Source organism: Poeciliopsis prolifica, unplaced genomic scaffold (genome assembly GCF_027474105.1).
Source record: "Poeciliopsis prolifica strain line A6 unplaced genomic scaffold, Auburn_PproV2 SCAFFOLD103, whole genome shotgun sequence".
NCBI lineage: Eukaryota > Metazoa > Chordata > Actinopteri > Cyprinodontiformes > Poeciliidae > Poeciliopsis > Poeciliopsis prolifica.
This window is the reverse complement of record NW_026562478.1, coordinates 733,899-748,553: the sequence shown is the minus strand read 5'-3', so window position 1 is coordinate 748,553 and position 14,655 is coordinate 733,899. Positions and strand designations below refer to the sequence as shown.

The 14,655-nt window shown below is 35.9% G+C and overlaps 1 protein-coding gene and 1 pseudogene across 1 annotated transcript; both read left to right on the top strand.

Annotated features, from left to right (window-relative positions):
- LOC129354078 (NLR family CARD domain-containing protein 3-like) overlaps positions 1-14,655 on the top strand; it is a 33,013-nt pseudogene that overhangs the window by 3,969 nt on the left and 14,389 nt on the right.
- LOC129354096 (cytolytic toxin-beta-like) lies at positions 452-4,862 on the top strand. The gene is made up of 4 exons (XM_055023587.1): positions 452-610; positions 2,097-2,270; positions 2,401-2,447; positions 4,109-4,862. The coding sequence occupies exons 1-4, from the start codon at positions 486-488 to the stop codon at positions 4,675-4,677; spliced, it is 915 nt and encodes a 304-aa protein (XP_054879562.1). The 5' UTR covers positions 452-485; the 3' UTR covers positions 4,678-4,862.

The following is a 14,655-nucleotide window of genomic DNA, read 5'->3' as shown; positions in this document are numbered from 1 at the left end:
ACCAAGACCTCCTGCAAGGCCTGTGGAAAAAGACCAAAAATGTTCCACAGGTTCAAAAAATGCTTATCCAACACATCAAGAAAAATATCAGGGATAGTCCTTCAGTTGAGAAAAGCGGATGTTTCACTGGCTGAGTGAACTGAATGACCATTCCCTAGAGGAAGAGATTCAACAGTACCTGAGTGGAGAAGTCCTGGAAAAAGACCTCACCTCTTCTCAGTGGTCAGCACTGATTTTTGTCTTGTTGTCTTCACAAAAAGTGTTCGATGTTTTTGACTTTAAGAAGTTCTGCAAATCAAAGGAAGCCCTTCGGTGGCTAACACCAGTGATGAATGCATCAAAAAAGTCTCTGTATGTATCACACAAAGTTCAAGAAAGTTTTACTATTTATTTAAAAGAAAAAGATAAAAAGTATTTATCTGGAGCTTATCTTTCAGGCTGTTAGCTGTAACCTGTCGCAGAGAAGCTGTATATTCCTGGTGCCAATGCTAACCGCTGAGAACTCTTGCCTCAGAGAGTTGGACCTGAGTGACAATGACCTGCATGATGAAGGAGTAGATTTGCTTTCTTATGGACTCAGGAGTCCAACGTGTAGACTGGAGGTTCTCAGGTGAGTATTTGGAAGATTGAGGAAATAAACAATAACATTATTGTTCCATTCTTTGTATTTTTAATAAGAAAATTTAATACCACTGAAACAACTGAGAACTGGCCATTTCCTAAGATGAAAAGAGGCCGGTTTGCCTATTATCCATCCGTCCATCCATCCATCTATCCTCCGTCTGTCCGTCCAACATCGTCTTCTGCTTATCCAAATTTGGGTCATGGCTGAAGCAGCCTAAGCAAGGGGCATAGACGTCCCTCTCCCCAGCTCTTTTGGGGGAATCCAAATGTGAGGAAAACATAGTCTCTCCAGTGAGTCCTGGGTCTTCCACTGGGTCTTGTCTCCATGGGACATGCCCAGAACCCCTCACCAGGTAGGGATCCAAACCAGATGCACAAGCCATCTCAACTGGCTCCTCTCAATGTGGAGAAGCAGTGATTCTGGTCTGAGCCCCTCCCAGATGTCCAGCTAACCACTCTATCTCTCAAACAGAGCCCAAGCACCCACTGAGGAAGCTTAGAAGCTTCCCAAAGCTGATCATGGATGATCAATAAACTGAGAGCGTCACCTTTTGGCTCAGCTGTCTCTATACCACAAGAGACCGGCACAGAGTGTGCATTTCTGCAAATGTAGTACTAGTCCACCTGTGCACCTCCCATTCTATGTTTTCCATCATTTGTGAACAAGACCCATAGACACTTAAATTCCTCCATTGCAGGGGTGGGCACTCCAGGTCCTCGAGGGCCAGTCTCCTGCAACTTTTATCTCTACTTCAACACACCTGAGTCAAATAATGAGGTCATTAGCAGGACTCTGGAGAACTTGATTGCATTTAGGAGGTGATTCAGCTATTGGATTCAGGTGTGTTGGATCAGGGAGACAACCAAGAGTTGCAGGACACCGGCCCTCGAGGACCAGGAGTGCCCACCCCTGCTCCATTGGGACAGGAGCTGTTCCCCCACTCAAAGGCTCGACTCAGAGAAGGTGGATGTTTGCATACAGGTGCAGGGGAGAGTCAAGCACATCCAGATGGAAACGCAGCGAGTTGCTGTAGTTGATTGCTTTACAGACAAATCGGAAAATAATTACATTACCATCCCGGCAGGCCAAAGTATTGGTGGAGCGCACCAGGACATAGCGGATGTGTTTTTTTGTTGTTGTTGTTGCTGTTGTGTGATAAAGATGCCAAATCCCTTTGTACACAAAGCAATAAATGGCTGGACAAAGTGAGAGTTCATCTATTAAACTGAATGAATATTAATTCCATTGGAGACAAATCACCACCAGGACATTCAGCCACAGATCAGATAAAAATGAAACAGTCATTCATCAAACTGCAACCTCAGGTATCCTGGTACCAACAGCACATTTGAACACCCTGAAGAAAAACCAGCGCAAAGGCAAATTCTTTCAGTGTATGATTTTTAGATTGGATTTTTACACTTATTCATAAGTTGTTGATGTAACAATATGTCTTGATGAATATTTGCAGATTGTCAGGCTGTCTGGTCACAGAGAGAGGCTGTGCTTCTCTGGCTTCTGCTCTGACCTCCAACCCTTCTTATCTGAGGGAGCTTGACCTGAGCTTTAACCATCCTGGAGAATCGGGCCTTGATGGTTTTACCGCTGGACTGCAGGATCCGACCTGGAAACTGAAAACTTTAAGGTACATTTAATTATTTTCATCCAGAAAATAATTTCAGGACAAAAAGATTACTGTGTGTATGTGTACCTGTTCAACTTGTCAGATTCACAGAATATGTTCAACATCTTTAAATTTCCTCTTTCTTAAACAGAGCAGATCATTGTGGAAAACACCGTCTGTTTCCGTCACCCCAAAGGTGTAAGTAAACCCTTCTGTGATGGTCCGACCAGCAAACTCAAGGACAAAGGCATATAAAAAAATAACTATTTAATTTTTCAAAAAAGCTTAACAAAAGAAATTTTTTTTTACAGCAAATCTCAAAAAGAAATATAAGAAAAATTGGCCCAAAAAATAATCAACTACAGCATACCAACTCAACAAACAAGACTAACTGACTATCCTCAATGAACACACAGGGGAATTTATATACAAAGGCTAGCCTACACACACACAAGGAGGGGCGGGGAAGAAAACAAAAACAACCAATACATAAACATAAATAACAAATTCAAATCACAACATTTTACTTTAACACAACTATAAAACAAAACAACCTAACACCGTAAATATTATAACAATAGAGCGAAAGGAAGATGTCAATAGGGCGAGAGGAGGAGTCTTCCACATCAAATTTCCTGCTTCCCGCAGCCTGATGGTTCGTTCCAATTACAATCAACTCCTCCCAGCCAGTCCTTCAACTCAACCAAAAACAAAATAGTTAATATTCTAAATAAACCAAGCATTTACTAAAATGTGTGCACCCAATCTAGTAAACAACTTAATACCAAAACCCACCACCAAAGAAGTGATATTACCATTATAAATATTATCAATATAAAACATTAACTAAATACTAACACTGAAGAAGAAATACTAACACTGAGAAGATGGAGGAACCTCCACACCTTCCTAATGTCTGACTTTCTATATTTAGTTTATTTACAACAATTCAAATTCATACCAATACAATTCAAACATGCAAATAGATTCGATTCAGTGACATTAAGAGGAACCTCAAATAAAAGGCTATAAAGAACCTAATTTAGTCTGCATGTTTTGTTGAACAATCAGGTGCTCATAATGTCTAACAGAGGTTACAGTAGCATTAGCATGTAGCTCCTACCATAATCAGCCTCAGATATTACAAAACAAACAACCAATAATATTAATCCTGAGCTAAACATGGAAAAACACACAATTATCTCTGCAGATCTTATTATGTTAAATTTACACAATCAGAGCTGCTTAAGACCTGTTTTAAACTACAGAGCGCACTTACCAATGTTGGCCACCAGGAGTCTCTTGACACCTTGACACAGTAAATGAGAAACATTCAATGCAAACCAAAAATCTCTCAGTGCTCTAATTAACTGCCTTTCCAACAATAAATAATATTTATTGACAATAAAACTGAAACCAGATGCTGCTAATTTGCTACATTTTTGTAAAACAAGTTTCCTGAAATTCATTTTATGTAGAAATATTTTATCAAACTTGCTGAGCTCCACATCAAAGGTCCTTTCATTCTGTCATATTGGCTTTATTTTGAAAACCTGTCATGTTCAAAGTATTGATGCAGAATAGATCAGGGCAGAAATCTTGTCAAGTTCAATGACTGCTAAGAAAAGAGTCTTTAAAAATGTCTGTCAATTCTGCCCTCCATGGAAAAAGCACAAGAGAACTTGAAGTTATCGGCTAAAATATCTGAGAAAAAAGAGATTAATATGATTATAAAGCATTACCTGTGAACCTCTAAATAAGTAATTAAGATATAAACTCTTCTATATAAAGCCAAAATGAAAATATGGATTTATGAAAAGAAAAATGTGTATTGACTCCAGTCTTTTGTCGTTCATCAGTCTTTCTTGAGCAGATGGTGGATCCCAACACAGCAAACAGAAATCTGATACTGTCACTGGACCACAAACAGATGATGGCTGTGAAAGAGGAGCTGCCATATCCTGACAATCCAGAGAGGTTTGACACCAGGAAGCAGGTGCTGTGCACTGATGGTCTGACTGGTCGCTGCTACTGGGAGGTCCAGTGGGAAGGAACAGTCAGAATAGGACTGTCATACAAAGGAATCAGGAGGAAGGGGGAGGGTGACGAGTGCTGCATTGGTGGGAACTATCAGTCCTGGGCTCTGTCATGCAGTCCTCAGAGTTTCACTGCCTGGCACAACAACACACCAACAGAAATAAAACAGTTCGAAAACACCAACTCCAACAGCCTGGGAGTGTATTTGGACTGGTCTGCAGGCACGGTGTCCTTTTACTCACTTCCTGACATAGTTTCCTCCATGAAAAAGATTCACCTTCATACGTTTCAGACCACATTCACTGATCCACTCTATGCTGCATTTGGGTTTGAACAAACCCAGGAGGGTGAGGATGAATCCTCTTCAGTTTCCCTGATGCAGGTTGAATAATGAGGCCTGATCCTTTAGAGAAGAATATTTTGCAAAGTGAGCACAGCAGCACTCAGAGTCAGGTGGACAGATTCATGTATGTATATATCTAATACAACAAGATTATAGTTCAGATCAAATGGGCCGTCTTTGCAAACGGCCCATTTGCAAAGATAATAATCAGAGAACATATCAAACAAAATCCACACACATAATCCAGAAACTCAAATCTGTTTTGATTTCATTCATCGCTCGTAATAAACTATCAAAGCCTTAACATTAAAATATACTTGAATAAACAACATTGGTTATATTTGCCCATGTTTGTGTGTGAATGAATGTCTCAATATCAAGAAAGAACCATGAACTCATCAAAAGTCAAATCTTCAAAAGCTAAACTCTTTTTATGACAGCGAACCTTCAGATTCAGGTTATGAAGATGATAATGTTTAAAAAAAGTAATAATTTCAAACAAACTTTTAAAAGTCACTAACAACAGCGCTGTTGAGTTGGTTTATTCAATTAAATTAACTTGTCCTCTGGGTTTATTGTCTGCAAAATAAAAGATTTATAAAAATGTGTTTTTTTAATTCTTAGCAATTATTTTCCCCTTTCTAAAGGAAATATAGATTTGGATTTTCAACTCGCCGACATTGTGAAACTTTGCATTTAAATAAATGCAAAGTTTTAGTGAACAAAATAAATCATTCTGTGGGTGAATTTGATTAATTGTTATTTAATATTAATGCAGTTTTTTATGTATCTGAAGTTTTGCTGACACTTTGATTTCATTATATTGAATCAGATTACTATATGCTGTAATTTTATTAGCAGTTCTAAAGTGTTTATATGCTAAATGTCATGACTGTCTTTGTAAATGTGCGCCTCTGTGTTGGATTGGGTTGTGTGTGTGATAAATATAGTCTGGTATTAAACTCATGAGGCCTAGAGATCCCTGTCTCAGTATTTTCCATGTTTAAAGTTAAATCTGCCATTTGAATAGATTCACTTCACCTTATTATAATCAGCTCAAACATAAATCTGAATGGAAAACGTATCAGAATCATTAATATTCATTAATATTCTATATTTCAATATTGATCCTTTGCATTAAGGGTCAAAGGGCTTTAACCTTCATCCTGCAGTGCCCCATTCGAGCCACTAGAGGACAGAACTTCCCTCTTCATCAGAAGCTGCCAACCTGCTTTTCTATGCAACAGATTCAGCAAAACCATTTAAGTGACAGAGAAATGTTTCCTTTAAAGGAAAAATTGCCTTATTAAGTCAGTTAATGGGTTATATTCTACTTTAGTTCAATTTCACATGTTTAGTGTGAATAAATTCATCAGCTGTGCAACATTTTCTGGGTGAATTAATTGTTTAATTTTGTCCTCACTTGTCTGAGGTGAGCATCCACAAGGGGGCGCATTGAGGCAATCCAGGCTGGAAGGTGGACGGCCTAGTCTAAGTTTTTCCTCAAATGAGTTGGAGGAAAATGAAGATATAAATACTTTACAGATCCAGATACACCTGAGGTGTAAAATAAACAAAAGACTCTTAGCAACAACATTTGGGATGCACTGTAGAAAACATTCATTACATCAAATACAAGCTGGTGGTTAAAAAGATTTTAAAAGATTAATCAAGTTAGAGAAACTTGATGGAGTTGAGTTGTTTTTTCTTGGTGATATATTGAAGATAATAGTAAGGACGGCATTTGTGAAGTAGAAGTGTTGTATATTTAAAGACATGACCTCTTTCAAGTTGAAAAAGAGAAATATCTGGTAAGAATTTTAAAACCTCAGGAAATTTATAAAACTATATTCACACTGCATTACTAAAAAAACAAAAGTATTTTATTTTTGATTAATCTGTTCTTATGTTTAGTCAAATTACACTTTCTTTCAGTTTTCACCCACTGCTTTAAGATGAAACCTTGTCAGCCTTTCCTGACTGTAATCCACCTTTTGATCAGTGACGTTACAAAATAATTTTCACAACAATAATCAGCCCTAATACAAAGACAATAAACTTCAAATACATTCATGTTGAGCTTGATTGTTTCTGTCACCTTGCAGTATTTTAAACAATGAAAACATGTTTAAATTGAGTTTTGCTGCACATATAAATCACGTTTAAGCTTTATGACATGTTTGGCATTTCTATTATTCCCTTAAATATGATGATCTTTAATTGAACCAAAACTTTGAGGCGAGACATTTTTGAGCAAAATCACACATTTTTTGTTGCTCTAATTACTACTGTGAACATAAATGAATTAAGATCGATTTTTCAGAGCGAAACAAATTAATCATTTGACAGATTTCCCCTTGAAAAGATTTTCTAGTTGCACAATTCAGTTAGAAAAAATCCCAAAAGTATACTGGATTTGTGTAAGACGTTGAAATATAATCTCACAAATTTTATTGTAATTAAATTGCTTAAGTAAGTTGTCTAGTTAAAGTTAAAACAGCCATATATCTGTATTTTTGTACTTTCCTACTTTCTTGATGTATTTTTTTTTATTATTTTGCATTTTAGAAATAATTTATTCAATCAACTTTTTGTTGTTTGGTGAGTCTGTAGCAGGTCTGTGGAAGCAGATCGGAGATTAAAGATTTAATGAGAAGAAAACACAAATTCACAGTCATGGCAGGAGGAGAACAAGACAAGGAAATAATGAAAGAAACCAGCAATAAACAAGAAAAAAAGAAAATGTGAGTTTAATAACATAAAATAATGAAGGGAAAACTGAACAGTCGATGAAAACGACAAAGTAAAAAATGAATAAATACAGAGGAGCTGAAAAAAAGCACAAAAATAACTGGAAACCAGTTTAAAAAGCCAAACACTGTAACCTTCCACTGGTGATTGTGTTTTGGTTTTTGTTTGTGTTCGTGATTTAATTATTTCCTCACTATTTATGTTCTCTGGGTTTTGCCAAATTCATTCATTTCTCCACATTGATTACTATGGGAAAGGATTTCATTACTTTGTGTTTAGATTATACTGGGTTTTTGGAAGTTGTCCAATTATTTTGCACAGCTGAATCTCAACTTGACATGACATTTTTCTGACATTATCAGTTAATTTCCGTTAATATATCTCATCCAAAAAGGTTTCGAGAAAAGTAAAATTTAACTGAGTGTATTAATAAAATGTTACAAACCTGGATTTCTGTAAATTGGATAATAATCTCTCATAAGGTTAAGTAGATGTGAAACGTTACATCTTCTCTGGCTCTTTCTCCTCCTGCTCTTCACTCACTGATCCAGATTGTCAGGAAAACGATCCACCTGTCAGAACAAGTGCTGCATTTTGATGTTTATGTTGCTCCATAGTTCAGACAGTTGAGCTGATTGAGCAAAACTAATGTAATTTTTGGATTCAGAACCTCAAACAGATAAAATACAATAGACATGTTTTGGCTGTTGACCAGCGTTATGTTGTTTGTGTATTTGTTTTTATTTATCTTAGATTATTGTCAGACTTTTTTCTCTTTAGTTTGTAGATCTTTTTGTTCAGCTCTTCGTGTTGATTAGTCTCACTCCCTCCGTTTTTTCCCTATCACAATGTTACCACATTTCCTCTGAGTAATTCATCTGATGTCTTGTTCATTCATTTATCTGTGCACTGCCGGCTCTGTCTGCAGTTTCATTATTTCATTAAAGCTGTTTTGTTTTCTTACTGTAGGAGGAAGCTGGAGTACCTGACGAGAATCTGCAGACTCCGAACAGAAAAGCCTTTTGTCATGAAACCAAAACCAACAGCGCCTTAACTAAAAATACTCATCACAGAACAAAAGGTCCAATGTCAAAAAGCAACAAGGAATGTTCTTTACTGCGATAACGCACGCTGCTGCTGGGAAATGGAAGAATTATTAAATATCTTCCTTCATGCCAGGCTAATTATTCACGTGCTGCATTGAAAGGCAAGTTTTTTGTCATAGCAAATTAATGAAGAAGGCAACTCAAAGCAACTTTCTAAACTTTACAAAGTGTTGCTGGAAATTAACAAAGAAATGTTAAAATGCTGATTAAATCTGAAATCTGGTGCTTCATTAACTCTCCAGCAATTAGGATAAAGTTAATTATAAAGACTGTTTTCAAAAGCTGCTGAAAATAATAATGTTTTCATTCCTAATTTTAAGAAATAATCAGTTTCTGGACAACTTGTGATTCCAGTGAAACCAAAATTTAAAACCAAAACTGCAGCCTTGGATGAAGGATCCATTTTAATAATGTTGGTTTTGATTGTGGCAGCATCATGCATGTTCACACAACACAAGAAAACTGCTAAGTTTATCACTATTTCTACAAGAAAGATTAGGTACTAATTTACAGACATGATGCAAACGGCTGTAAAAAACAAGATATTCTAAAATATCGGTGGCGTTTTACTGCGATCCGTCCAGATTCAACTCAAAAACTCTGGTCAGAAACATGATGGGTAAAATCTGCTAGAGAGCAACATAGTTAAGTTTTCCATTGCTTGTAAAGTTGCCAGTAAAAGTCAATGCAGCAAAAGAAAAGAGGGAAAGAGGCAAAACAAAAGTTTAGCATCTATAATAGTGATAATCGATAAATAGATATACAGCTGACATTTTAAGGATGAATTTCTTAAGACATAAAGAATTTTATGAGCTTATTCTGTATTAATTAACATCCTAACAACAAGGTTGACATAGAAGCATAGCTGTTGTAATAAACAATGATGAGCATCAATCTCTGCAGAACCAGCATTTCCAGTCAGTAAAGTCTGAGATTAAAACAGAAACAATCCTGCAGCTTGTGAAGCTTTTGGAGCAGCTCTGTGGAAACAAATGAACCTGGTTGAAGTTAAAATGTTGACACCAGATCGTTTTCTCCTTTCAGGGACGACATTTTCAGAAGAACAAGATAAACTCCAGGCTCTTGGAGAACAACGGCCTCAAAAAGGACTTTGGAAATAGAAAAAAAAGCACATCTTCGCCAAAAAACTTGGACATTTTCCAAACTAGACAAGTCAAAGACTTTTGACTTTTTGAAAATCTTCTGAGCTTCAAAAGTCAAAAACTTTCTGCATTTTTTTTAAAGAAAATGTCTGAGATTAATCCCAAAGTTTCTGAAATCATTCTCACATATTTATGACATTTTGAGCTCAGAAATTTTCAAGATTCTTGGGGGGGAAACATCTCCTCCTTTCTTTTCTGTCTACAGTCGCCACAATAAGCCATTGTAACTGGATTCACTGCAGCTTATTATTAACAGCAATTAAAATGATTAATTGCTGTGAACCATGAGCAGTCTGAGGACAATTTTTCAAAACATAATTTGCTTTGCTGCAAAAGTTACCAACAGATGGTCTGAGAAGTCTTAGGGATCTTTAATTTAATCTTTGGTTTAACCTTAATTTTGGTTTTAGAAAGGAAAAGTTAGTTTTACATATACATATATGTTTATTTTTTTTCACTGTTAAATCAGCAGATTCTTCTCAGAAGATTAGGGAGTAAATCTGGGCTCAGGCTGATATGAAGCTTTCATTCATTTCATTCTGCTGATATAATTATGTATTAAACTATGTTTTTTATTAACTTGTTTTTATTATCTTGTTTATCTTATTATCCTGCTTAAAGTCATGCAACTCGGGTGGATTTAAGTTCAAACTTTGACTAGTTCTTCAATTCCTTTGGTTCAGATTCTGTTGCTTTTTGAAGATTTCTTTGCCTCCATGTTGTCTTAGAGATGCCATGTTGAAATAATTATGAAATAATTATGTTATTTCATAATTAATAATTATGTTTATTTAAGTTTATCTGGGATTATTTTTTAATGATCAAATATTGAGTAATTTAAGCATGACCTGAGAAAGAGAGAAACATTTACAAAGACTTGTTCACACTGACATTTCTGATCAAACAGACCAAACGCTGCCAGCAGAATCCAGCAGAACCAGTCGGACCCGACCTGAAACTGCTGCTGAATCAACTAAAGAAAGATGGCACGATCATTACTCGTAAGCCAACAAAAGCTATGCTAAGCACCGGCTTGCCAACTAATTCCCGAGCTTTCATGCCTGCAGGCGGCATGTCAGGCGACTGTAAATTAATTTTAAAAAATCCAAATGTAATGGCTCTACATAATGATTGTGCAGTCATTTAAGTTTTATTTAGCATTATTTTTTATTTGTACTTATCTTGTTTTCTGGTTTCAAGAGTAAAAGTCTCCAGATTCTCTATTCTATTTGTTTGCTTTCTGCTAAAACCAGAATAAAAACAAAAGTATAAAACTAGTAAGTTAGCTTTCTCCCGTCCCATGTGAATTAATACATTTGCAGCAGAAACTGGAATAAAAACACTTGGAGATTTTGAGTTTTTACAGTGTAAAACCATTATTAAAATAAATGGAGAACAGTAGGAAAAAGTAGGTAAAGTAAGTGCAGCGACGGCTCAGAAACATTTAAGCCTAAGAAGAAGAACAAAGTGCAGCAGTGCATTGTTGATCGAAGTAATGATGATGTGGATCAATTTTGGAGACATTTAGCAAAGAGAGGTGAAAGTATTGTCACAATATGAAAATAAAACAGAGGAAGCTGATAAAAATGAAGCAGAGCTAATAGCAAAGGCCTTTTATGGCGTATTAACTGATAAACATTTGTTTTTTATGTGAAGAATAGGGAGGTTGTCTTATGATGTGCTTCACAGTGTTTCCACTATAAATGCACAATTTGACATTTTGAAAGATACACTTGCTTCATGGAAACAAACCAAATTTGAGAAAACTTATTATTCAGATAAAAAAAAACATTGGCACAAGGATGTGGTGTTATTTTTTTGGCAGAATCGAAAGTGGATATTTTGCAAAACTGCAATGGAAACACTTTTTTCTCATCATACAAGTCACACGGCCAACAGTATGTTGCCACTGGCGTAACCCACGAAGAAGAAGACAACAGGAAGTAGATGGAGGACGACGGCGCAGCAAGTTTTCTAACAAAATTATTCATGTGTGATTCTTATTTAATGGAAATGCCATCTTTGCAAAATTTAATTTTTTTGACATCGCTGGAAAATCAACAAAGTTTTGTACACATGTATACTGACAGACTTCTTATGAGTTCAGAATGTTCATGATTTTAATTTACTGCTTTTGGTTTCTGCTGGTGCAGAAATATGATGCATGTTTCACATCAATGACGAAAAGCCAGATAAAATGTGACATGCTAGTTCTGACATCGGCTTTAGTTCCACGTCTGTTAGTGGCACAAATCGGATTTTTGAAAAGATCAAAACTGAGCCGTGAAAAAGCGGGACTCAGTTTACATTTACCTGCTGCGTGAACAAAGTCTAAATTTAATCTTGTCACTCTGCGTTTTCTGACCCAGCAGGGGAGCTGAGCACGATTTCCACTTCATGTCCTTTGGGCCCAGTGCCGGTTCCCACTGTGTTTATCATGCGATACATTCAGAACATGTGCAGCATGCCCAACATGGATGCATCATGAACATTATGCCAAAACGTCTCAGTGAACAATGACATTTTTTAAAGACGTGATTAGAAAAAAAAAATCCATGCAGGATAAACAAATGAGTCGTATCTGTCAAACCAGATCGACCTTCGTAAAAGTTGATTCGGATCTGTGTGTAGAAACTGGGCATCCCCCGTTTTTCAAAAATTGTGAAGTAACTTAATTGTCTTTGTACAGAAAATCAGACTTTCTGGTGCCAGAGCTGCATCCAGCAGAGTCGACCGGGTTCTTTTCAGACGCAGTGGTGCCGGAACATCAGACAGACTCCTGCTGGCTGATCTGATGTTTTTCACCTCAGAGAAGAACAATGACATCCAACGACAAACTTTCAGCTGCAACAACTCTGCAAAGTTGTCTCTCTTTAAATAAGTTTTGATATGGCTTGTTGGTAAATAACTGCTTTAAAATGATAATGTTGCTACTTGTTGTAATTAAATGAAAAGTCAGTAAATGTAAAATACTGGGAGGAGAAAATGAAAATGTCTCGACTTACAACCCGTATTGCGATTTACTAAACCTGAACCAGAGAGCAGGTGATGTTTTTGTCAATATTTAGCATTTTGTCCTGTAAACTGGCAGGAAAATATGTTTGCAGCCACTGAGGTGAGAGAAGCATAGAAACAATGACAAAAATCATGACTTGTCAAGGATTTGCAACATTTACCAAACATAAAACAAAACTATAAAAAATCCTCCAGCAATGCTAATTTTGAATAAATCAATTTATGGTACCACTGCGTTATGAGGTGAGATGTGATTATGAGATCTTTTCTCAAACTTATGAGATCAGGATCTTGTAATTATGACGTGTTATTTTATAAATATAAGATCTGATTAGAAAATTGTGGGTTTCTCACTGGAAACAAACCAGTTTAAATAAAGTTTTTATAAATAAAACTCAAACATTCAGTATGAATGTCGCTTGTTAGAAGAAAGAATGATGCAACCTGATGAGAGACATTTATCTAAATATTACGGAAATGTGTAATGAAATTAGAAACTTTTTGGATGCTTTTGGATTGGAGAGAAAAAAATAAACATGGCATTTAAATGAAAAGGTATTTCTGTGCAAAGGTGTGAGTTTGGCTTACATGCAAACTAAAAATTAAATATGCCTCAGTTGTTCCTGGAAGTTCAGTGTACAGTTTTTCCTCATGCCAACTTCACCAGGTTTCCAGGTGTGTTCCAAGTGACACAATGTATTGTTTTTAAAATAGTTCTCATGAAAGGAGGCTGTCATTTTCTAAAAATGACAGACACTTGACAGACTTGTTTTTCTTTTGTTACGGTATTCCTGAAGATATTTTTTAGTTCCTTGTGAGCTTAAGATCTAAATAAAACACTTATTTCACTTATAGTGAAACTATTTATGGACATAAACAACAACCTAAAACGACAAAATACCAACAAAAGTTTAAAATAAAAAGTATATATAAAACATATATATAATGTGATTGTTCACTTCATATTTTTATCATTTCCTGGTTTCCCGTCCAGCCTTTTCTCGTACAGGCAGATGAATGTGTCATCTATTCACCCTCACTTATCTGATACTAATCAATGTTTATTTTCATATGGCTTATTGATTTACCGAGTTTCAGCTTTCATTTTCAACAACCTGAATGCTTTATGTAGGTGAGAGCAAAATGATAAGAAGGTCATCACTTATGACCTACTTGAAAAGAAAAAGAAACTCAAGTAAAGGATTTAATGAAAGAAATGTGTTTCATAAAAACATGTAAGATTAGGAAATATTATGGATTTTGCAAATGACTGTTTTTCAGCATTTCATTTCATTGTCCAGTCTATCTGTATTTTGTGGATTTAGAGAAGGATGATGACTAAGAACACTAGAAAAATTTACTGAGTTTCTGTTGCCGCCTCCACAGATGATCTTATAGTTAAAAACTTTTCCACGTTTCATCACCTTTCAATCAAAAATCTTGTTGGAATTGCAGATGATAAACCAACACAAAGTTGTGCAATTTTTCTATCAAGTGAAAAAAAATGTTAAACAGTTTACAAAAAAAACAAGTAAATCCAATTACTCAAAACCCGATTAGTGTAACACAGGGGCGCCGCCAAGAATCTGGGGCCCCATGACAAAAAAACTGTTTAAAACTTTCTGCAGTGTTTGTGTTTCTGTTCTGGTGGGCCTAACTTTAACATTAATGGTTAACATATTTATTTACATATTTATATATGTTTGTTAAGTTGCAAATGAGGAAGGGGGATCTGGGAGGAGAGTGTGACAAAATAGGTTTTGAGTGAGATTTAAGCGCACACACTACAAATGAGTGTTTGTTCACATAGATAAATGCACTCACATCAGTCTCACTGATTTCTGCATTTCCTGTGTTGTTTTCCTGAATGAGAAGAAAGTTTTGCTTTTGAGAAAAAGTAGGTCAACACTTGTTGTTCTAGTTACTCCAAAATTAAAATAAATGGAAAATCTAATTAATAAATTTCAATCTATTTTTCAATATTGTTTTAA